Source organism: Tenrec ecaudatus, chromosome 6, assembly GCF_050624435.1.
Source record: "Tenrec ecaudatus isolate mTenEca1 chromosome 6, mTenEca1.hap1, whole genome shotgun sequence".
NCBI classification, from domain to species: Eukaryota; Metazoa; Chordata; class Mammalia; order Afrosoricida; family Tenrecidae; genus Tenrec; species Tenrec ecaudatus.
The window spans coordinates 37,175,007-37,198,070 of NC_134535.1; the positions used below are offsets into that span (position 1 = coordinate 37,175,007).

Consider the following 23,064-nt stretch of genomic DNA (forward strand, 5'->3'; position numbering starts at 1 on the left):
AAACTTATTTCCTCTCTTTCCAATATTTTCTTTATTATAAATGGCAACTCTATTTTTCAGTTCTCAAATTTAAAATCTTAGATATTTTCAATTGACCATTCTATTCATATGCTCTTGTGAAAAAGATTTGTATGCTCTATATTTAAAATATTTCCAACCTAAAATTTCTTATCACATCCATAATTTTTCTGATCTAAATGATCAAGTATCCTTACTGTGAGGGTAACAGACCCACCATACTCTGTCATATAGGCTGTTACAGAAGCCTCCTAAATAGTATATTGATGTTTATATTGTACCTTTATGGTTTTTACTATCTGTGCAAAAACCATTGTGATTCTCAATATATAAAATCATTTTAATCAGCTGCTGAAAATTTTGGGAGATGTTTAAGCTAGATTCAGAAAGGATGTGAAACAAAGGATATTATTACTCATATCAGTTGGATCTTGGCTCAAAGCAGAGAATAGCAGAAAGCTGTTTACCTGTGTTTTATTGACTGCATGGAGATATTTGACTGTGTGGATCATAACAAACCTTGATAAGAATGGGAATGCCAGAACACTTCACTTTGCTCCTGAAGAGAGTATAGATGGATCAAGAGGCAGCCGTGAAAACAGAATAAGGGCATACTACCTGGATTAAAGTTAGGAAAGGTGTGCAGAAGGTTTGCATCCTCTAACTATATGTATCTAATCTGAATGCTGAGCAAATCATCAGCATGGCTGACTTACATGAGGAGGCATACACTTCAGGATTGAAGGGAGGCTTATTAACAACCTCTGACATACAGATAGCATGATATTGCATGCTGGAAGTGAGGAGGATTTAAAGCACTTGCTGATGAAGATCCGGGATTGTAGTCTTCAGTACAAAGTACAACTCACTGAAGAGAAAGCAAAGATCCTTACAACCGAGTCAATAGGAAACATCATGATAAATGGATACACGATCGAAGTTGTCAACGATTTCATCTGGCTTGGATGTATAATAAATACCAATAGACTGAACAGTCAAGAGATGAAAGGACACTACATTGGGTACAGCTGCTGCACCAGACCTCTTTAGAGGGAAGAAAAGCAAGCATGTCACTTTGAGGACTAAGGTGCCCCTACCCAATCCATGGTATTTTCATGCCCCTTAGATGCATGGGTGGTGAGACTTCTCGTCTACTTTGCACATGTTGTCAGTAGAGAATAGCTCCTGCAGTAAGGCACCATGCTTGGGAAGGGCAGGCAAAAAGAGGAAGACAGTGGCTGCAACAAGGGGCTCAAACATAAGGACAGTTTTGACAATGGCTCAGGACCGGGTATGTGTGTGTGGGGGGGGTGGGGGGTGGGTGGGGGTGGGTGGGTGGGGGTGTGTGTGTTCCTGTTGTAACAGGGTCACTATGAGTCAGAGCTTTTTAAACAGCACCAAACTAACAACAGCGCTTTCCCAGCCTCCTTTCCCTTTCCCTCTCTGGTTTACTGCTTTCGTCTCATTCTCTCCACTAAGCACACTGGCTTCCTCTTCTAATCCAGCATTACCCCAAACCTCAAGTCTTCTCCTTGGATTTTTTTTTTAAGCCTGGATTGATCTTTCCTTAGATAATTAAAAAACATCATTTTATTTCCTTACCTTAGTGCATTCTCAGATAAAGTATCACCTACTTATTTGCTTATTTCCTAGAGACTCCCCCCCACTTGTAACCACATGACCCATGAACCTGCATATCTCCTCCATATACCAAAACCCAGGATCCATGGTGGCGCAGGAGGTTAAGCATTGGGCTAATGAGTACAAGGCCAGACACTGCAAGTCACCAGCCTCTCAGCGGAGAAAGATGCAGCTGTCTGTCCCTGTAAGGGTCTATGGTCTAGGAAATCCACAAAGGGCAGGTATACTCTGTCCTGTGAGGCTGCTGGCACATGACATTGTCTCAATGGCAAGGAGTGTTTGAGGGGTGGAGCGGTTAGACCAAAATGAACATCAAATCTGCTATGACATAGGTTCTGACTCATATGTGAGCCTATGAACTCCCTGCCACCCAGTCAATTCTGGCTGATATTGAATCCTGTAGAGCTAAGTAGAACTGCTTCTATTGGTTTCTGAGGCTGCAACTCTCTAAGAGAGTAACACGCTTCATCTTCAGTCCGTGGTCCCACTGGCTGCTTCCTCCTGCTGGCTAGGAAGTAAGGCACCTAGGCATCACCCTGATGCCAGGAGGACACCTTTACACGATCCCATAGGACAGAAGGAAGCTCTCCAATAGGGTTCCTGAGGCTGTAAATCTTTATAGGATTAAACTTATCCATTTAGCTCCCTCAAAGTGGGTTTGAACTTGTGACTTCTTGTTTACAGTCCAGTGTTTAATCCATTGTGCCACTGGGCATGTGTCCTCCTGATCATAGCCCACTTGATCTTTTTCTCAGTACCTGGCACGCCATATGTTTTATTTTCTTTTTATTCGTTGTTGTGTTCCTCACTCAATGGGCACTCCAGGAGAATAGGTATTTTGGGCCACTTAATTTTTGCTAATATATTCTTAGTAATGAGTATTTTGGAAAAGAATGGAGGAAAATATTTTGTTGTCCTGTTGTGTGCATCAATCGATATCTTTCATCATAAAACATGGACTCATGTAAGCTTCCCATGTTCACTCAGAGGAGTTTCACACCTGTGCGAACGTGGCAGTGTCTCCTCGTTGGGCTGTGATTTGCTAGGTCTGTTGTTTACAACCACCAGCTGTTTGTGTGCAAAAATTAAAAATACTGGGCCTTTTCCTCCTGTAAACAGTTGCTGGCTTAGAAACTCACAGGGGCAGTTCTACACTCTCCCCGAAGGGCACTGGGAAACGGTGCTGGAGAAAGTCTCAGAAGCTCATCTCCGTCGATTTGAGAGTTTATATTCCTGGGGCAAATCCTGGTTCAAATACTTCTTACTGGTTTTGTAATATCTGGCAGTTGACTTAACATCTCTAAGCCTCAATGTACTAATCTGCAAAGCAAGTATTATACGGATTAAATAAAACAAAGTGCGTGATTACTATACTTATTCCGTATTTTGTTTTATTATAATTGTATTTCATATATTATTATAAAATCTCCTGGAAGGAACATGAAGTTGGCTTACTCAAGAAAATCAAATCAGTGATAGTTTTTTCGTTAGCATCTCCCTCTAGGATTTTGATCAATCAGCCTCCATTGGGTGGGTTGTGGTGGGGCGGGGCAAGAATTCCCAATATTTGTTATCATTCAATTTCTCCCAAAAGGCTCTGAGCTAAAATAAATTTTAGAAATAAGAAGACACTTTAAATTTTCTAATCAGATTTCATTCAGTGTGTGAACGTTTAATGTAACTATTTCTGAAAATATGATATATTCTAAAATGAGAGGACTTCTAATAATTCCTTGAGAAATAGATTTCTTCCACAACATTGTCCATAACCCCTTGTGCAACCCATTGACCAGACTGTTAATAATATTAATGTAAAGGAATAGCTAATGAGCACATAAGAATTTTAAATAACTCAAGTGGATTATATTTGTTGGTTTTTCTTTGCACTTATTTATTTATTCAATGTGTGTGTTGTGTGTGTGCGCGCTTTCTTCTTTGCTACTGGGTAGTAACACTGGCATGACTCTAAAGTTTACTGAAGATCCTGGAGTTCTATTTAAGTAGAATTTTCCTACTTTTTCTCCTATGATTCAAAATATTATTTTTAAATCAAGTAGAATGACCATAATTGTCAACTTACTTGATTAAATTTTTTTTTGAAAGAATGAAGAATTTCCCTGATTTAAGAATACTTTCAGTTTAAATAATTTTATTTAACCAATATTAGGATGCTTCAACATACAATAACATTATACAATAAAATCTTAACCTGTACCTGGGAATTCCTTTGGTTTAGTTACAAACAGTTCAAAATGGTTCCAAGTACTAGAAAGTGCCCTTTCTCCTATTTGATTTTATTAGTCACTTATGCTAGACATTATTCCATTTGTATTACAAAATGAAAAAAATTATGAATGAACAACCCATCACTGCCCAACATGTATAATAATTCACAGTCAAATAGAAAATTTACCACACTATTGTATTTATAATATAGCAAACTTTTTAAGACATTTGCTCCTTCAGATGCATGAATTAATTTGCTTAAATATATCTACCAAATGAAAGTGGGCTTTTAAATTTTTCCATTTTCCTTTGCTTCAGCAACAAGTATGGATAACCTATTAAGTAATATCTTTCTAGCTCAAGATTAAATAGTAACATTAATGAAGTTATTCTTAACTGGGTTTTGTTTTGTTTCATTTCATTTGATCATTTGATCATCGTTCAGGAATCTCCTGTTACATTCATTGCTGTCTTCATCACTTCAATTACTCTGAGATTCTATTTGTAGGTCTACAGTTATTCAGTTAGCTCAGCTTTAGTGTAAAACATTTATTGAGAATGTATCATGTAATTGGCCCTGTCTTTTCGAGATGCAGAGGTAGCAAAATGAAAAAATGGAATCATGTATATACACAAGGGTATTTATCTTTGATGTTTTATAAAATTCCTAATCCATTTTACTTCTTTTCTTATGGTCTGAATAAAAAAATGATAAAAAGGTGGGGTAAAATAAGAGTAGCAGGAAAAGTACAGGTAAGATATTAAAATATGTTAAAATATTTAAAGATTATAGTTTTTCCTGATACTGAGTCAAAAGTATGAAATATTTGATTTAGTGATCTGATTTCATCAAAACCTTACATTTACTACATCTAGAAAAATGGCAGTTATATATTCTTCCCTAAGTAGTTTTGAGTTTAATTTTTATATAAGTGCTAAGATTTATTATTAGAAAATTCACCTAGAAGTTTACTATTCTACATTTCCAATTAGAAATATGTTTATGGACTTTGACACTTGAACAGACATTGTGTTCTATTATAATGTTTTATAAATTGAAGTACTTTGCCCACAGAGTCTCACTAACATACCTATGATGGTGTACCTATAAAAGTAGACCATGAGGGCCTACAGTAAATCAGAGAATAAAATCACATGTCAATATGATTCTATCTGAAAAGTATAATTTCAAGTTCTATTTATTTACTTAATAATCAAAAAAGACTATCTTTTACATGAAAGTATGCCAAAGGTAATTATACTAAGATTGCAGTTCAAATATGCTGAGCTGATCACAAACAAAACATATTTAAACCTGCTTTCATGATAAGTGGATGGCTGTAGACAAGTACTCTCAACAATACACTTACCGTATGTCAGTAATAAAGCTCAAGTGAGCATTGTTTTTTTTATCATTGAAACTTTGAAACAATTTTACACTTATTTTCCCCATAAAAATCAACATTTTTATAAGGATCAAACATTTTAAGGAAGGTTGAGAAGACTTAAAGATGAATTAAAAGCACAGATCAGCTCATATGGCTTTGGCAACTGTTTTTGTTCTGCTTTGCTTTGTTTTTACACTCCTAAGAGGTAAGTTAAAATGTATTTAAATGCATGCACTAACTACTAAAATAAGGTGGAAAAACTGAAGAATCCTGTCACCCTCTTCAATAAGTTGATGAGACTTGTAAGCCCTCACCTCTCTTTGCCAAGCAATTTGGAAAGGAACCACCTGGCCAGCCAGTTTGTAAGACTATATTTGTACCCATTCTAAAGAATGGTGACTCAATAGAATGTGGAAATAACCAAATGAGATCATTGATATCACATGCAAGTAAATTTTGCCGAAGATCATTCAACAATGCTTGCAGCAGGACACAACAAGGAGATGGCAGAAATTCAAATGGGATGTCCATGCTGATGTCAGATGCATCTTGCCTAAAAGCAGAGAACCCCAGAAACATGTTTGCGTGTGTTTTCTAGACTATGCAAAGACAAATGTCTTTTGACTGAGTGGCTCATAATAAACTACGATTAACTTTGAGAACAATGGGAATCTCAGAACACTTGTGTTCATTTGACTCTGTCCTCAGACCAGAAGGCAGTCATTTGACTGCATGGTTTAAAATCAGGAGAGGTATGTATCAGAGTTGTATCCTTACACCATACTTATTCAATTTCAATGCTAAGTAAATAATCCAAGCAGCTGGGTGATATGAAGGAGAACTACTGCATCAGGATTGAGAGGTGCTTATCAACCGTCAACAATATGTACATTGAAAAAAAACTCATTGAATATGAGGAATATTTGAAGCACTTGCTGATGCAAATCAGACTGCAATCTTCAAAATGGATTACATTCAATGTAAAGAAGATCAAAATCCTTATAATTGAATCAATAGTCAATAGACACCATCAAGATAAATGGAGAAAATGTTGAAATTTAAGGATTTCTTCTCACTTGGAGCCACAAGCAACAGCCATGGAGGTAATAGCTAATAAATCCAATCAATTAATGCATTCAGTCGATCTGCTGTGCAAGACCACTTTAAGACACTGAAGAGAAAAGGTGGCCCTTTGAGAACCCACAGTATTTTCCATTGCTTCAGATGCTAGTGAAAATCAGACAATGAATGAGGAAGACTGTGGAAGAATTGATGTGTTGGAGTTACGGTGTTTGTGAGGAATGTTGAAAGCACCTTTGATTGCCTGATAATAAGCGATCAGAGCGTGTCTCAGTGACAGTGCACCATGATGTGTCTGACAAGTGGAGATGGTGAAACTTAGCATCATATACTTTGGCTAGGCTAGCAGGAAAGGACAGTTTCTGGAAAAGGACATCATGCTTGTAATGTGGAGGATCAGTTTAAAAAGAGGATGAGCCTCAATGACATGGATAGACACATTGGCTGCAACAATGTGCTAAATCATAGCCAGACAGAATTCTATTGTGGATATTGTCCTTATGCATTGGAAGCAAATCCTAGGCATCCAAGGATAACAACAAGGAGTAATCTTTCTTGATTGGTCACCACAAAGGACAAAGGATGAGGATGATGATCACAGGGCTTGTATGGAAAGCAATTGGTATGAAAATTGAAAAAGCAAGGAGAGTTAACCTGAGGAATTTGCCGCTATAACAACACTGCAGCCGTGCATTCTTCAAGGGCAGCTTGAGCTGTCCTACGAGAATTTACTTATGAAAGAATTCTCTAAACTCCAGACAGCCATGGATTTTCTCCTTCTACTGGTTCTCAACTTTCCTAGTGCCGCGATCCTTTCATACGGTACCTCATGTTGTGGTGACCCCCAACCATAACATTACTTTTGGTGCTACTCATAATGGTACTTTTGCTAGTGTTATGAATCAGGCGACCCTGTGAAAGGGTGGCTCGACCCCCAAAGGGGTTGTGACCCACAGATTGAGAACCGCTGCCTAGTAGCTTTTGTTGTTTCCAAAACACAGAGAACATTTAAAGGAAGCGTATTTGCAATCCCTTCAGGTACACTATTAAAAGGGAATTCTTTGGGAAAATTTTTTAACTCTCTAAAAACACCATTTTCAGAAATGAATTTTGTTTCTTTTTGGTAAACAACACCCACTCTCGCTTTATTGTCAGGCAGCAGGTCATGTACCCAAAGAGCAGCGCTGAGACACATCACAGGTGCTTGCTCATAGGAATCCGCCTCAGCTTTCTGATCCCAAAAAAGGATGCAATCTAAGGGTGAAGCCCGTGGTGGAACTGCCCTTTGATGGTACACATGTAGAAAGACCATACAGCCCTGTCTTCTCAAGGAGATGGAGCAAAGGAGGCAGGGAGTTGGTGAGTACCTGGGATATGGTCCAAAATCCTTCCAAGGAGAGTGCAGTGACCGGGGGGGGGGGGGGGGGGGGGTCACACAGGTGACCAGGGGCGATCTGGGGACAGTGGATGGTCTTGGGCAGATAATTACTCTGGGTGATAAGACCCTCAGTACTAAAACACATTTTCACTGGAATCAAGAGAGCAGGCTTAGCTCTCGGGAAAGACACATGAGCATGCTCATCAGATTATCTCTATGGCAGACCGGGGGCCTTTCCCCAACATGACTAACCAGAACACACGGACACCTCTCCGATGGAGTTAATCAAACAGGCACCTGGGGAATCAGGGAGAGAAGTACTATTGCCAGAAGGAGAAACTGGGATATCAGACATCATGCCAACAGCCTCACAGTTCCACACTAGACTCTTGGAAGGGGGCACGGGTTCCCAGAACGTCGCATGTGCCCATGACCGCTGTGTGCGGCAGAACCTAAGGAGGCCGGCTGAGCCCGGGAGGAACAGGTATGTGGCCCCATCTCCGAGGCCGTCCACTCCTGGCAGGCGCGAGTCTCAGAAACCCATGGGTCCATTTCTTCCCTGCCATATCATGGGGGAGGGGGGAAGGGGGAGTTGACGGCAGTGGTTTGGTTTCCTTAAGTCCCTCCAGCACTGTGTAAGACCAACAGGGGTAACACACTGGAGGTGGACGTCTGGTTTTTATTTCTGGGCAACCTTGAAACTTCTCATTAAAATTTGCCTGGAGTGGGAAAGTGCAGTGGAGCGTACGGACAGCCTGTCGTCCACTGCAGCGCAGGAGGGTGGTAAGGCTAGCCAGTTGTGATGGACAGAGAATGGCAAGACAAGAAGCTCCCAAGTGCCTGGGCTGGAGTTTGGTCACGGGTCATCCTGGCCCAAGTTCATCTCCTTTCAAGGGGAGGTCTCCATGGAATGACTGGGGTTTCCAGAAAACCAATCGATCCCACTCATGGGGCAGATGATCAGTGGGGCTGCGTTCTTCCCTCCCGAGTAGCTCAGAATGAAGTAGGGCCGCACGGGCCGCAGAAGGGAGCATGAGAGAAAGTAAAAGCGTGACAGCTCTCAGTCACATTGTAGGAGACCTCACCAGCACCGTCGTCCTAAAAATCGCCACCCGCTGGACAGGGGTCCGTAGGAGGAGAGCAGTCATTGGGGAGATGAGAGCCCAGTATTCCTTCCCTTACCACAACGACACAGCCCAGAATTCATATGGGGGGGCTGAGGTGACTCCACCTTTTCTGCACACAGAGTCTTCACGGACACCTATGGTCCACTTGGCTTTACTTCCCACCTCTACCTCCCAATAATGTCTCCCAGTGAGGAAACATGGAGAGCCCAAACACAGGGGAAGAGATTGAATCGCTCGGGATTGTCAGGGAGGTCCTGCTGCAGGTAACTGCAGCGCATTTGCTACAGATTGTCAGAGAGGATGAGTCTGGGGTAGGCCGTGTCTGGGTCCCGAGTCACATCCACCGAGTGTAACTGGGCTTCTCTCAATTCTTAGATTTTCCCCATATCCGACTGCATTTTTTCTGACTCTCGGTCAAGAACAGACATTTCTGGGTAAAAATGTGGATTTTCTCTTCAAGATCTGGAGGTGTGATCCAGGGTTCGGGAATCCTGATCCTCTCAGCCCTGCTCAATGTGTCCCCTTGTCCTGCAGGAGCTCCCTGGTGGGCTCTGCTGCTTCTCTTCCAGCTGGGCGAACTGGGTGATGGACCATTGGTACTGTCCAGCTCCTCCAGGCGGGCCAGGAGGCGCTGCCGGTGCTCCTTCACGATCTTCTCCCTCCGCGTCTGAGTCAGGCTCAAAAGTTCCACTTGGGTCTGCTCCCCCTGGGCCCGCCGTCTCTTCTTGAAGTCCTTCTCTCTTTGTCGATGGTCCAGCAGGTTCTGGATTTGCTCCTTGAAGCCCTCCACCGCCTCCTCGAGGGGCAGCACGCAGTGGCCGCGGTGCTCATGGCAGCGCTCGCACACCACGCAGATGGGCAACTGGTCCTCCTCGCTGTATAGCTTCAGGGACTCCAGGTGCTTCTAGCACAAGCCCATCTCACCACCGGGCCTGATGGCCACTCAGTACGCAGCTGCTTCACCAGCTGGGTCACATTGCCAGGTGGCGGTTGGGCCACATGTGCCGCTGCGGAAAGGTCTCCCGGTACTGCAGGCAGGACACGTTGGTCTCAGCCTTGCCTCAGCAGCAGGCGAGGCACAAGCAACAGATGTGACCGCAGTGGAGCATCATGGGCTTTTAGATAAGGGGTAAGAATAGATATGATAGCTCCATATATTTGTTTATTAAAGATTTTTATGATTTTGTAGCACTACTTTTTAATTTACCCTTATATACTAGGCATGAAGAATGTGAGAATAAACAGTCTCTGTTTTCAGTAAACACACAGTTATCTTCTTAACACATGTGCACCCAATATGACCCCAACAATAATGTGACTCTGAGCAGAAAAATAATACTCATAATTCCTTCCTCCAGCAATATTTCCCTTTAACATCCACAAAGAGAGGCAACATCAAAGATAACGGTCACTTTATTTCACTTTAATCAAATAAATATTATAAACACTTAAAAAATCATGGTTGCTTTTCCACAATTATATTTTTATAAATATAGCTCTTAAACATTAAAGTACATGGCTGGGCCATGGAATCTTGAATTTGGGTGAATATTAGAAAATTTCACATGTAATTTCCAAAGGTTGCAGACTATTGTCTCAATTGTTGAACACTAATATGTACCATATATGTATTTTTTAAGATACGCATCTGGAGGAAATTCTTTGATAAATGAAGTGTGATTTTATTCTTTGGGACAAAACTGTTTTCTGTTGTATGGAAAATGTAATTTGTGTTTTTCAAAGATAATAAACTGATCAAACTATCCCTGGAAGATGGAGTGTTAGGTATAAATGATATTCATCTGTGAACCTTTTTTGTTTCCTCCCTTAAAAACAAACAGAAATTCATATGCTTTGCTAATGATAGTGGATAAAAAATAGTACTGTCCACAGCACCATTTACCCCATGTATTTTATTCTCATTAGAAACTCTAGTGCCTCCAGGAACTGCTGACTTCTGTGTCTATTCACATCAACGGTGAGATAGGTTGGACTTTAGAGCAGGGGGATCTGACCCAGTAGCCAATATATATATATATCGATAATAAGAATGCAGAAGGCACTGAGAGGCTGGTGATCAGTTAAATACTTTGCCAAGTTCTATATTTTTATGGGCATATTCAAAGTATTATTTTAGGAAAAGATACTACTGTTAGTGCACACATAATATAGATGAATGTAAATAAAATGTTTACTACCAGATCATTAAGAGCTTAAGAAATATTTTTAAAAGTTGACATTGCTTCTGGCAATTGCCTCCATTTGGTCTACACTTCTGAATGTGGCATTTCCATTTCTATAACCATTCCCAATATCATTTTTCACTCTTCAAATTATATAACATAAAACAGCAGTTAGGATACACATAATGGACTTAAGTCACATTCCTTTTTAAAGTTCTTTGGTTAGGGGTGGGGCATAATTCTGAAGAGGGAAGATTAGAGATGTAGGATGGATAAGATAAAGTGTCTGTAGCATGGAAAGGGTAAGGTGTCTGTAGGGTGGAGGGGGTAAGGTGTCTGTAGGATGGAGAGGGTAAGGTGTCTGTAGGATGGAGAGGGTAAGGTGTCTGTAGAATGGAGAGGGTGAGGTGTCATCAGGAGCATGGAGAGGGTGAGGTGTCAGCAGGAGGATGGAGAGGGTAAGGTGTCTGTAGGATGGAGAGGGTGAGGTGTCTGTAGGATGGAGAGGGTAAGGTGTCATCAGGAGGATGGAGAGGGTGAGGTGTCATCAGGAGGATGGAGAGGGTAAGGTGTCTGTAGGATGGAGAGGGTAAGGTGTCTGTAGGATGGAGAGGGTAAGGTGTCATCAGGAGGATGGAGAGGGTAAGGTGTCTGTAGGATGGAGAGGGTAAGGTGTCTGTAGGATGGAGAGGGTAAGGTGTCATCAGGAGGATGGAGAGGGTGAGGTGTCATCAGGAGGATGGAGAGGGTAAGGTGTCAGCAGGATGCAACCGCTAAGCAGAGAACTTGCAGAGAAAGCGTGTTTGCTCAAATTGAAAATGCTCAAATTGAAATGTGTCTGAGTGCCCAGCTTCTGTAGTTCTAACCTCAGTGGTGTTTTATGTCCCCTTTGTGACAGTTTCTGAACTATAATCTGTTTCTTCATTCTTTCAGGCCGACTGTCGTCACTCTCTTGCCTAATCTATGAGGTCTTTCCAAGCTTCCTCAAAATGCTTGATTGATGCAAACACTATTGTTTTATCTAGGGCAGGATTCCTTTAATTGTGTTGTGTTGTTTCAAATATTTGGAAAGATTTAAGGTTTGTTAAAAGTTTGATATTAGTCTTACCATCACAATTTTTTTATTTCCCCTTGACACAAAATCACCTGCAGCACAAATGGTTAAGTGCTTACCACTATCCAAAATGTGCTGTTTTCAACCTTCTCACTCATGCTATAGAAAAAGAGTGTCAATATGCTTTCATAAAACCTGCAGGCAAGCAAGCACTATCAGGCAGCTTTTCTGAGTTTGACATCAGTATAATCAACATTAGTTCAATGAACTACATTTTGTAGTACGCATTTTTCCCGCTAGGCAAACATCCAGCAATTCATTCTGAGTTAGTGTGCCCCGTGGCATCACCTGGTTCTTTCTGGTCCCTGAATTTTTTCATAAAAGCAATTTTGACAGAACCTTTTTTTTTGTGATGCTTGAATTCAGAAAACAGCATGTCACTGTGAAATTTTCTTTACTGTTCAGAAAAAATGCCGCAGAAACTGTTGCGATGTTGAACACAGCTTAGAAGGACAGTATTATGGGGAAAACTCCAGTGTGCGAGTAGAGTTCGTATTTCAAAAAAGGTGAAACGTCTGCTGATGATAAACCTTGTTCTAGACGACCATTAACTTCCTGAACATATGAAAATATGTTTGGAGTTTGTTCCACCAGGACATACTGCGTTTGGAGTTTGTTCCACCAGGACAAACTGTTAATCAAGCGTTCTATTTAGAGGTTCTGAAAAGATTGTATAACAGTGAGTGACAAGAAAGGCCTGATTTATGACAGACAAGGGGCTGCTTTTGTCACCATGACAATATACCTATTCATGCAGCCATCTCAGTGCACCAGTTTTGGCCAAAAAAAATTCCTCTCATGCCCCATACCTGACTCCCCCATACCTGACTCACCTGACCTCACTGCATGCAACGTCTTTTCGTTTCCATATATGAAGAGAAACTTGAAAGGACACCATTGGATGATTTGGTAGAGGTGATGATATAAAAAAGGGATTGGGGGGAGGTTACTGTCAGCCATCCAGATGAGTTTGGGAAATGTTTCCAAGAATGGAATAGGAGATTTGAAAAATGTATTACGTCTAATGGAGGGTACTTTGAAGGTGATACAAAAATTCAATTGGGGGGGGTTAACTTTGCAAGAAAATAATAATTTTCTAAATATTTTTATAGTTTCTCTAGCAATTGATATAAATTCAGTTGTGGTGCATTCTAGCCTATATTTGATGCTATCAGATTTTTAAATTTTATTAGATTTGAAATAACTTATTGGGGTTCAAATTGGGCTTGCTGATGACTAATCATGTTTTTTTTGCATGTGCTTTTGACTATTTGGGTATGTTCTTTGATGAAGTTGGTTCATCCAAAAGTTTTACTGGTTGCATTTTTTGAGTTGTAGAAATTGCGTATTCTGGATACAAATCCTTTATCTAATATGTGTATTCAAAACAAAACAACCCAAAGCAAACTCAGTGCAATCCAGTTGATACCCATAGTTACCTTCTAGGACAGGGTGGAACTGCCCCTGTGTGTTTTGAGACAACAACCTTCTGAAGGACTAAAAAAGTCCCATCGTTACTTCCTGGTCAGCTCATGGTTTTGAACTGCTAGCTTGGTCAAATGCAGCCTAATGCATAACCACTGCACCACCAAGGCTCCAGATTATTTTTTATATTATATTTATTATATTATATTTATTATATTATATTATATTAATTATATTATTTAATGATATGTGTCAATATATAGTCACTTCCCCCTCATCCTGTAGCCTCCCTTTTTATGTTTGTAATGATGTTGTTTTTGAAAAACTTCATAATTTTTATGCTCTCAGTTAAGCTTTATTCTTTAAACACTGGGGGTTTTCTTTGCATGTGTAAGGTTACTATATATATATTTGAAATTAATTTTGCGTGAATAATTTTATATAGTACTAAAATGTTTTAAATTTGTTATATTGTGCTCTCAAATGATCTATTTCATTTAAAATATAATTTTTATTTTGAGATCATTGTTAATAATATTTTTACTGTGTTATTGAAATACCAATTGAAAACATACTAGAAGCAATCATTTCTTATGTTAAAAATCTGGAAGACAGCTACTTGGCAGCTACTGATGCCCATTCCAAACAAATATGACTCATTGATGTCACATTTAAGCAAATGTTGCTAAAGATCCTCCAAAAACAGTTGCTGCAGAACAAAGGCAGGGAGCTGCCAGAAGTTCCGACTGGACTCAGAAGAAGACGTGAAACAAGCAATATCATTCCTGAAGTCAGATTATCTTGGTTGAAAGAAGAGAACACCGGAAAGATACTTACTTGTGTTTTATTGACTATGCAAAGTCATTCGACTGTGTGGATCATAACAAACTATGGATAATCTTAAGAACAATTGGAATTCCAGAATATTTCATTGTGCCCATTTGGATCTTTTAAATTGAGCAAGAGGCAGTTGTGCAAATAGAACTGATATTGCATTGTTTAAAAATATGATAGATGTGTTTCAGGGTTGTATCCTCTCTATAGACTTGTTTAATCTGGATGCTGAGCAGATCATCAGAAGCTGGATTATGTGAAGGATGTAACATCAGGATTAGAGGAATTTTTATTAACATCTGCCTTGTGCAGATGATACAACCTTGCTTCCTTAAAGTGAGATGGACTTGAAGCATTTCTTGCTGAAGGTCAAGGATTGCAGCCTTCAGCATGGTGCACGACTCAATGTAAAGAAGACCCAAGTCTTCACAAATGGACCAAAAGGCAACATCATGTTAAGTGGAAAGATGTTTGAAATTGTCAAGGATTCCATCCTTGCTTGGATCCACACTCAATGTTTATAGAAACAAAAATCAAGAGATCAAAAACATTTTATATTGTGCAAATCCGGTACACAATTCTTCTTTAGATTCTTGCAAAGTGAGACTCAGGTGCACTTGGCCCAAGACATGATATTTTCAATAGCCTCCTATGAATATGAAAGTTGCATTTGAGTGGTGGAGCTGGAGAACAATGTAGGAAGTACCCACTAAAGGACTAGTGAAAGGACAAACTGACCTGCCTGGGAATAAGTAAGACTGGAGTGCTCTTTAGAGGCAAGGATGGAAAGCCTTCATCGCACATATTGTGGACACAGAGCCAGGAGAGACCTGTCCCTGGAGAAAGACATCATGCTGGGTAAAATGAAGGGGCATCAAAACAAAGGAAGGCTGTCAAGAGATGGACTGAATCTGTGGCTGCAGCAATGGGATCAGCCAGGGGAACCAGGTTAAAGATGGCACAGTACCATGCGGTGTGTTGTTGCTCTGTTGTGCATGGGGTCGCTATGGCACCTAACAACAACAACAACAACTGTATGATTGCATCTGTAAGTTTTTTATGTCTGATACTGGTCGCTTCAGACTGGTGGCATAGTGAGTTACCCATCTCACTGTGAACAACAAGGTCAGTAATTCGAAAACTCTAAGTGGTCCTTCGGAGGAATATGTGGTTTTTTAAAAACTTCTGTAAAGAGTTCAAGTCTCAGAAACTTACATGGGCAGTGATAGTCTGTCCAATTAGGGTCACTATGAATCACAATTAACCCTATGGCAGTGAGATTGCAATTATTATTATTAGATAGCTTCGAGCTTCTTTTTGTATTAACCAGTATTGCTAGAGGTTGATCACTTTTACTGATCCTTTAAGAGCTGTACTAGTTTGCTGAGTTCTCTCATTTTTTCCTACATTGATTCACAATCTTATCTCTATGAATTATTATATTTTATTTGTTATGTGGTTAATTTTATAATATTTTTCTAACACCTTAAGATTTGAGTTGAGATCATTGATTTCAAACCTTTCTTTCCTACTGTGATTTAAATTTGCATATTTCCCTCCTTTGGCTGCATTTCACAATGCTTTAAAGGTATATTTTCATTTTTGTCCAATTAAAAATATTTTTCAATTTCCCATATGATATACTTATGAACCAGGGAATATTTAGAAGTGCATAGCTTATTTTTAAAATATTTGATAAAATGATATGATATATTTAAGAATAGATTTTGATTGAATCTTTGGGTTCAAAAACATATGTATAATGCTGGACCATTGGGCTGCAAACTGCAAGGTCAGCAGTGGAAACCATCAGTCACTCTAAGAGAGGAAGGCATGACTTTCTACTCTGATAAAGTCTGCATTCTCAGAATCCCAAAATCCAGCCCCGTCCTGTAGGGTCACTCTGAGTAGAATTGACTTGGTGACCACAGGTTAGTTTATTATGACTTGTTTTATATTCCAGCACATGGTATATTTTGGTGAATGGCCCCCTGTGACGGAAAATAATTTATATTGCATAGTGTGATTTAAGTATTCTTTACATGTCAATTCATATCTTAAATGTGAAGTTATATTTATACTTGTAAACAAAGATATTTATCCAGAATATATTCTGGAAAAATATATTCTGGCCAGAAGTATGGCCAGAATGTTCATTAGAGACGAGGGTGGTGAAACTTCCTCTCCCATACTTTGTGCATGTGGTCAAGAGATACCAGTTCCTTGGTATAGTACAGGGTCAACAAAAAAGATGAAGTGCCCTCAGCAAGAGGGATTGACATGGTTGCTGCAGCAATGGACTTAAACCTTGGAACGATTGTGAGAATAATGCAGAACCAGGCAGTACTTCATGCTGTGGTGTTTGGGGCCGATATGAGTCGGAACCCACTTGATGGCCCCTAAAGGCAACACTATGAATGTCAACTAGATAAAGGTGCTTTACTGTGTTAAGTGTTCTTTCTCTTTGTTAAGGCATTTTGGTGGTGTTAACTGTTCAGCACTCAGCTGATAACCGAAAAGATTGAGATTCATACCCAGTTAGTGGCTCCATGGAAGAAAGACCTAGTAATCTTCTTCTACAAAAATACAGTCAAAACAATTCTGAGGCATTTACATATTGTCTCATGGGATTGCAATGGGTTAATCATTGCCTCAATATCACCTAGCATTTATCACCAGATCTCCATCGTGGTATGTTCTCTGTGCGTGTTATCAGTTAATGAGAGGAAGGTAGGGAAATTCCCTATATTCTTGCCTGAATCCTTCTTTAGCCTCAATCTCAGACTCTTGGTGATTTCACTCTAGTCTATAAACATTGGCTCAAATTCCCAGGTCTGTGTCTATTCTGACTCTTATTATTTTTTTGGACAGTCCTTCTTGCCACAATTCGATGTTTCTTTTGCACCCCTACTTCAATCCAGCTTTCTGATCTGGAACACTCCTATTTGAATTTAGTCCATTTCAAGAAAAGGTTTTGGTATTCCCAGTAAATACCAAGTCTTGCAATAAGCTCTGAGAACACACAGAGGAAACGAGGATCTTTATTTACCCACTTGGAGCTCATAGTACATTGAGAAAGATTGATAACTAAGCAAATAACTAAAATTCATTAGGAGACTCACAATTTCTTACATCACAAATCTGAAGATTGACACACCAACCCCTTCCCTTCATGTATGCAATTCCTTCAAATATGTTCATGTGTGTGTGTGTGTGTGTGTGTGTGTGTGCATGCGCGCAAACCTTTCAATTGGCCTTGGTAATCATTCAGTTTTCATTCTTCATTTTTTAAATCCAGATTTCTTCAAGGACTGAGACTTTCCCTTCCTTTCCATTCCTTATTGCCTTAACCTTCTGCCATCTGGCTTCTATCATGACCACTCCACCAAAATTGTTCTCTCCAATGTTGCCAATGGCTTTCTTATTCCAACACGAAATACTTTCTTTCTCTTCTTCTCTTTTTAAAATATACTCTTTCTCCTTTACTTCTCTTTTGTGGGGCTCCATTGCCTATCCACTAGCAACGACAATGTGTTTTGTATACCAACACCTTAACTATTTTTTCGACTAATAACAAACACAACAAAAGTGTTTTATCTAATTTTAGACATAAACTGTGAAGAAATGATCTTTTCTTTATCTTCTATTTACATGTCAGTATGAAATTTAAAGTAAGCACTTTACCTATAAAAGAAAGGCAACTGATTAAACCTTTCGGTAGCGATGAGCTTGAACGATTCTATGACAGTGTAACAGTGAATGCAACCTGTCTTCCAGGTTCTGCACCTATTGTCGCAGCGACTTCAGCATTTCTGTAGCTACTGAGCTGCTCTAACCCCGCCCCTTCATTTGAACACACCCCCAGTTAATCGTAATGCATGTAACAAGGTGTGTTAAGGTTTAACCAGCTCCTCTCTCCCACACTCACATTGCTAATAGTAATAGTTTCAGCAAAAAAGCATATTTGGGAAACATGATAACGTCCATCTTTCTTAGATCCTAAACCATTGTTCCAATCACACATTTGGAATCTCAGAGTAACTTTTGCGATTCCCTTCTTTGCATATCCCTGACGTTGCCATACCTGCAGATCAAGCAATAGATGCAAGAATAAATAATGTACCATAAGAGTCTATGGCTTAGATATTTAAAATTCTCCTTTACATACGTCATCCTATTAATTGGAGAATAAATGGATATATAAATAAGTGAGAACATTTACCTCATTCTCTTCCAATGAATCAGGAGTGGTTATTTCATTTATCAGATGGATAACTAAAGGCAAAGTGATGTATTCGTTCTTACAAATGAAAACTTTTTCAAAATGCCTATACTGAACCAATTAACCATTGCTAGCACCTCCACCGCAGGGCGGCAGTCACCATGGCCCTCTCCGCCGGGATTTCTGCAACTTCTCTCAAGCTACTGTCAGGCTGCTGCTCTTTTCCTTCTGCATTCTCTGTCCATGTCAATCGTAGAACAGCTTTTAAAAATGGTGACCACTCACCACATTTCACCTGTTTAAAACTGCCCAGTTTTTGTTTGTCTTATTATCATATTTCTTTCTATCATTTCCCACTACCTGATATTATGTAGATAAGTTAAATAAAATTTCATCGATTATTTTCTCTTTGTCATATTCAAATGTAAGTCCCATAAAATCAAGGGTATCTCTCACCCATCCTATTTTTGTCTGGACGTCAGAACATAGGAGACAGTATCTCCTGGGGGATCACATGGACAACTAACTATAAGCATGGTTGGATTCACTGCCCTTTTCTTTACTAATCACAACTCTGGGCACCATTTTTGCAACCGCTCACTTTATGTCTCTGTGTCACATTTTATAATTCCCACAACTTTTTAAACTTTTCACAATGCTATTGCACACTGAATAGGCTGTCGTGCAGTGTGAACATAACTTGTATGCATTGGAAAACCAAGAGAGTTTCTGTGACTTACTTTAACTGTGGCATTTACTTTCCTGCAGTTGTCTGGAACTGAACCGCAATATCTCCAAGGTATGCCTCTGCAGTTTTATTTGCAAATCACCTCATGCTAAAAGCAAGGATGTTACCGGTACCACTTAGAGTTCCAAAGATATGGCTATTGCATGTCTTGCTGTGTGTGTAAATAAGCCGTTCCTTAGTCAGCAGCAAAAATTACTTAATGAAATGTAAAGTTCTGAAAGCTTTTAAGATGTAACAAGCTTTTAGAGATGGGTAAGTCCAAACACTAAAATAGTAAGTGGCGAGTGAAGCTATTTCTGCTCTGATGGCTTTTTACAAATCTGGAGAATTTATGGCTTGATTTTTTTAAGTGTTCAGTTAAGAGAACAACAAACGACAGACTGCAGTGTCCAACCAGAAGGAACAATCTAATGAAAGAATTGTCTTCAATAATGCTTGGGCATAAAGTGGGGTGCTTTGTATCAGATTGATGTAATAATTATCTATAGAAACCCACAGCGCTCAGGTGATTGCAGGGCAAATTAATTAGATATAGAACCTACAACTTGTATAATATAAAAGAAATTTATAAGAAAGGAGGAAGAAAATATGCCCAATATATTATAAAAACACCCCTCCCCCATCTGTGGATTTTCAGCTCAAATTTTCAGTTCAGTTCAAATTTCATTATCAGGATTGTAGAAGATATTTAAGAATATATTTAATTTTTCCCCTAGGTTAATAACATTTCCAGGCATTTGCCAGAACTAAATAAATCATTACTTCTGATGATTTGAAGAAACACAGACCATCAGGGGAAGAACCTTTCTTTGGTCATGCTAAGAATCAGCATGAGGGGGATTTTCTCCAAAACAAATATTAAACTGAAAAAAAGTGGAACTAATGTATTAGGAAACATTGGCTAAAGACAGACAGTAAGTGTAAAAGCATTCACTGGTTAGAAACCACTGGGGCAGACTTGGTCTGTCTTTCCCGGAGCTCCTTCCCAGCCATGATGGCTACAAAAGAGGATGGTAAAGAATGGAAGCTGAGTGTGCAATCATCTGGCGTTGCTACCAGGAGGGACCGACACTGATGGAGACAGTGGCCAGAAAATCAATGGTTTATGTATATAGATTTATGCATATAGATTTGTTAGACCAAGATTGGAGAAAATGGAAGACCGTTCAGAAATTTAGTGGGGAGATTTTAGAAAAATCAATAAGATATTGTGAAGTTAACCTCAGGAAAGTTGCGTCTTAAAATGCTTACAGAAGAGGTATTTAAGCATACATTTCAATAAATTAGAAAAAGAACAGACAATGAGACCCAGGATGCTTGAAAGGATTGGGCAACATTTTTTTCTGTTATATGTTTTGTTCTGTACTGAGTTGGAACCAACTTGAAGGAAACTATCAAGGAAAACAATAATTGAATGGAAGAAAATAATAAAGCTTAGAAATGTGCCCGACCGGCTGGTGGTGACGGCGGCCGTGCGTGCGAGGGAACCGTTGCTTCTCCGAGTCGCTCTGTCCCTGTGGTCGGCATGGCCCGTGGAAATCAAAGAGAACTTGCCCGCCAGAAAAACATGAAGAAAACCCAGGAGATTAGCAAGGGAAAAAGAAAAGAGGATAGCTTGACTGCTTCTCAGAGGAAGCAGAGGGATTCTGAGATCATGCAACAAAAGCAGAAGGCAGCTAACGAGAAGAAGTCTATGCAGACGAGAGGAAAATGATGACTGGCTGGTTTGGAATCCCTGGTGCTCCTGCCAACGAGTGTATCATATGCTGAGATCAAGATTTTGTAGCGTGAACCATCACTACATATGTTATAACTGATCCTTATAAAACGGTCTATTTTAAACTTTACCTTTCAACCTGATTTAGTGTGATGTTTTAGAACCATTCTTCCAAAAATAAAACACTAACCATGCATGTAAAAAAAAAAAAAAGAAATGTATAATAAGAGTAAAAAACAAAAAAGAGAAAGTAGTCATAAATGTTGATATTTATATCAAGATATATATTTGATATTTATCTATAAACAAAGATATACCATTCATGAACTAGTGAGCACAAAAGCTTATAGAAAAGTTGTTCATGCTACCAGGAAACTGTAAACAAACCTAATGTTTAAACTATAAATAATAAATTAAAATGCTATTTAATTCGATATAATTGTAAAAGTGTATAAAATTAAGAACATAATATTGGGTAAAAATAGTAAGGCTCAAAAATATAAAAACTAGTATGTTGCTATTAAAGTAATTTTTAAAACTTAAAAATTAAGCTATATTTTACATATGCATATATAATTGGCAAGTTAGTTAGAATCTCTGAAGTTGGGGGTAGGGATAAAATATATTGTTATTGAGGAGCATGCCAGAATTTGTTTTGAGATTTGGAAATTGTGGTAGTTACATAATCCATTGCCAATTTAAGACTATTAAGAGTGAAGGTTAGCCTTCCATCAGGTAGCAGCTTAATGACCTCATTTGGAGGGGCTAAAGAAGTAAATACCTCACTGGAGGCCAGACACATACTCACTCCCTGAGAGGCATTCCTGCTAACATGACATATGGAGCTACCCTAGAGCCCTGGAGCTGAAGGAGCCACACGGAGACCCTGCCAGCATTGTGATATTTCCACTACCACTGGATCCACAAGACTTTCCATACACTGGTCTGTGATCTTCCTGCACTCAGCATCATTGCATATATTGTGTGAGTCTGCAAAATAATTTATAGGTTGGTATTGGATATATGGGTTAATATCGGACTTATGGACTTGAACTGAACTGGGCTGTGTAGCTTTTTTGTTAAATGTACAACTGATCTTTGATATAAAGTTCTCTCCTACACACAAATGAGTGTCTATGAATTTGTTTCTCTAGTAAATCCAGACTAATACAGAAATAATCCATTTTTTAACCCGGATACCACTCATATAACTCACTTTGTAATTAGTTTCAAATGTGGAAGTATGTTTTCTGTCATGTACTATTTGTAAGATATTTTACAACAATAATAATAAACAAGCCTCCTGTCAAAATGCTTTTATTGCTATAAAGCCTGTTCTCATCTCTAGTTTTTGCCCTTTTGAGTGAGTCAGGGAGTAAATCTACTTATTTACTTCCAGCATAATATGAATTGATATGGTCATACGGAACTATATCTAACATAACATCTTGGCATTTTCACCTGTGGATGGCATCACTTAGTGCTTTTCTATATTAATTCAGAATAAATTTACATATATGTAATATGTTTATAATATATATGTATTTAATACCCTCAATATACTATCATATATTTTGTAATATAATTATATATAATATAGAAGTATAATTCTTATAATCAATAATATGTAAAAGTATATAATCTATATTTTAGTATATAATCATATATTATATAGTACAGAAATAATGTATTATATATGCATATTATTACATGTTATTACAATTACACATATAAAATACACATATGTGTGTATATATATATAGAATTCCAGTAGCATTTAAGTGATAATATGGAGTGAGCGAAGTGAGAAGCCTTTAACTTAGCAAATTTCCCATACATAGGATTCCAAAAATATCTATATCCATCAAGCTTCCTTTTCGATGACTCCCATCTGGATTTGGTACATTATACAACCTTTGTCCCAGGATTTACTTCCTATTTTCATTATACTGTTTGATCTTTT

At 38.9% G+C, this 23,064-nt stretch overlaps 1 protein-coding gene and 1 pseudogene across 1 annotated transcript; one reads left to right on the forward strand and one right to left on the reverse strand.

Moving 5' to 3' along the window:
* Positions 1-8,620: 8,620 nt before the first annotated feature.
* Positions 8,621-17,921, reverse strand: LOC142451378 (zinc finger protein RFP pseudogene; annotated as a pseudogene).
* Positions 17,922-20,834: 2,913 nt separating this feature from the next.
* On the forward strand, positions 20,835-21,318 carry LOC142450779 (small EDRK-rich factor 1). Its single transcript, XM_075552735.1, has one exon. It carries the CDS (start codon positions 20,910-20,912, stop codon positions 21,096-21,098), a length of 189 nt encoding a protein of 62 aa, XP_075408850.1. The 5' UTR covers positions 20,835-20,909; the 3' UTR covers positions 21,099-21,318.
* The last annotated feature ends 1,746 nt before the right edge of the window (positions 21,319-23,064 follow it).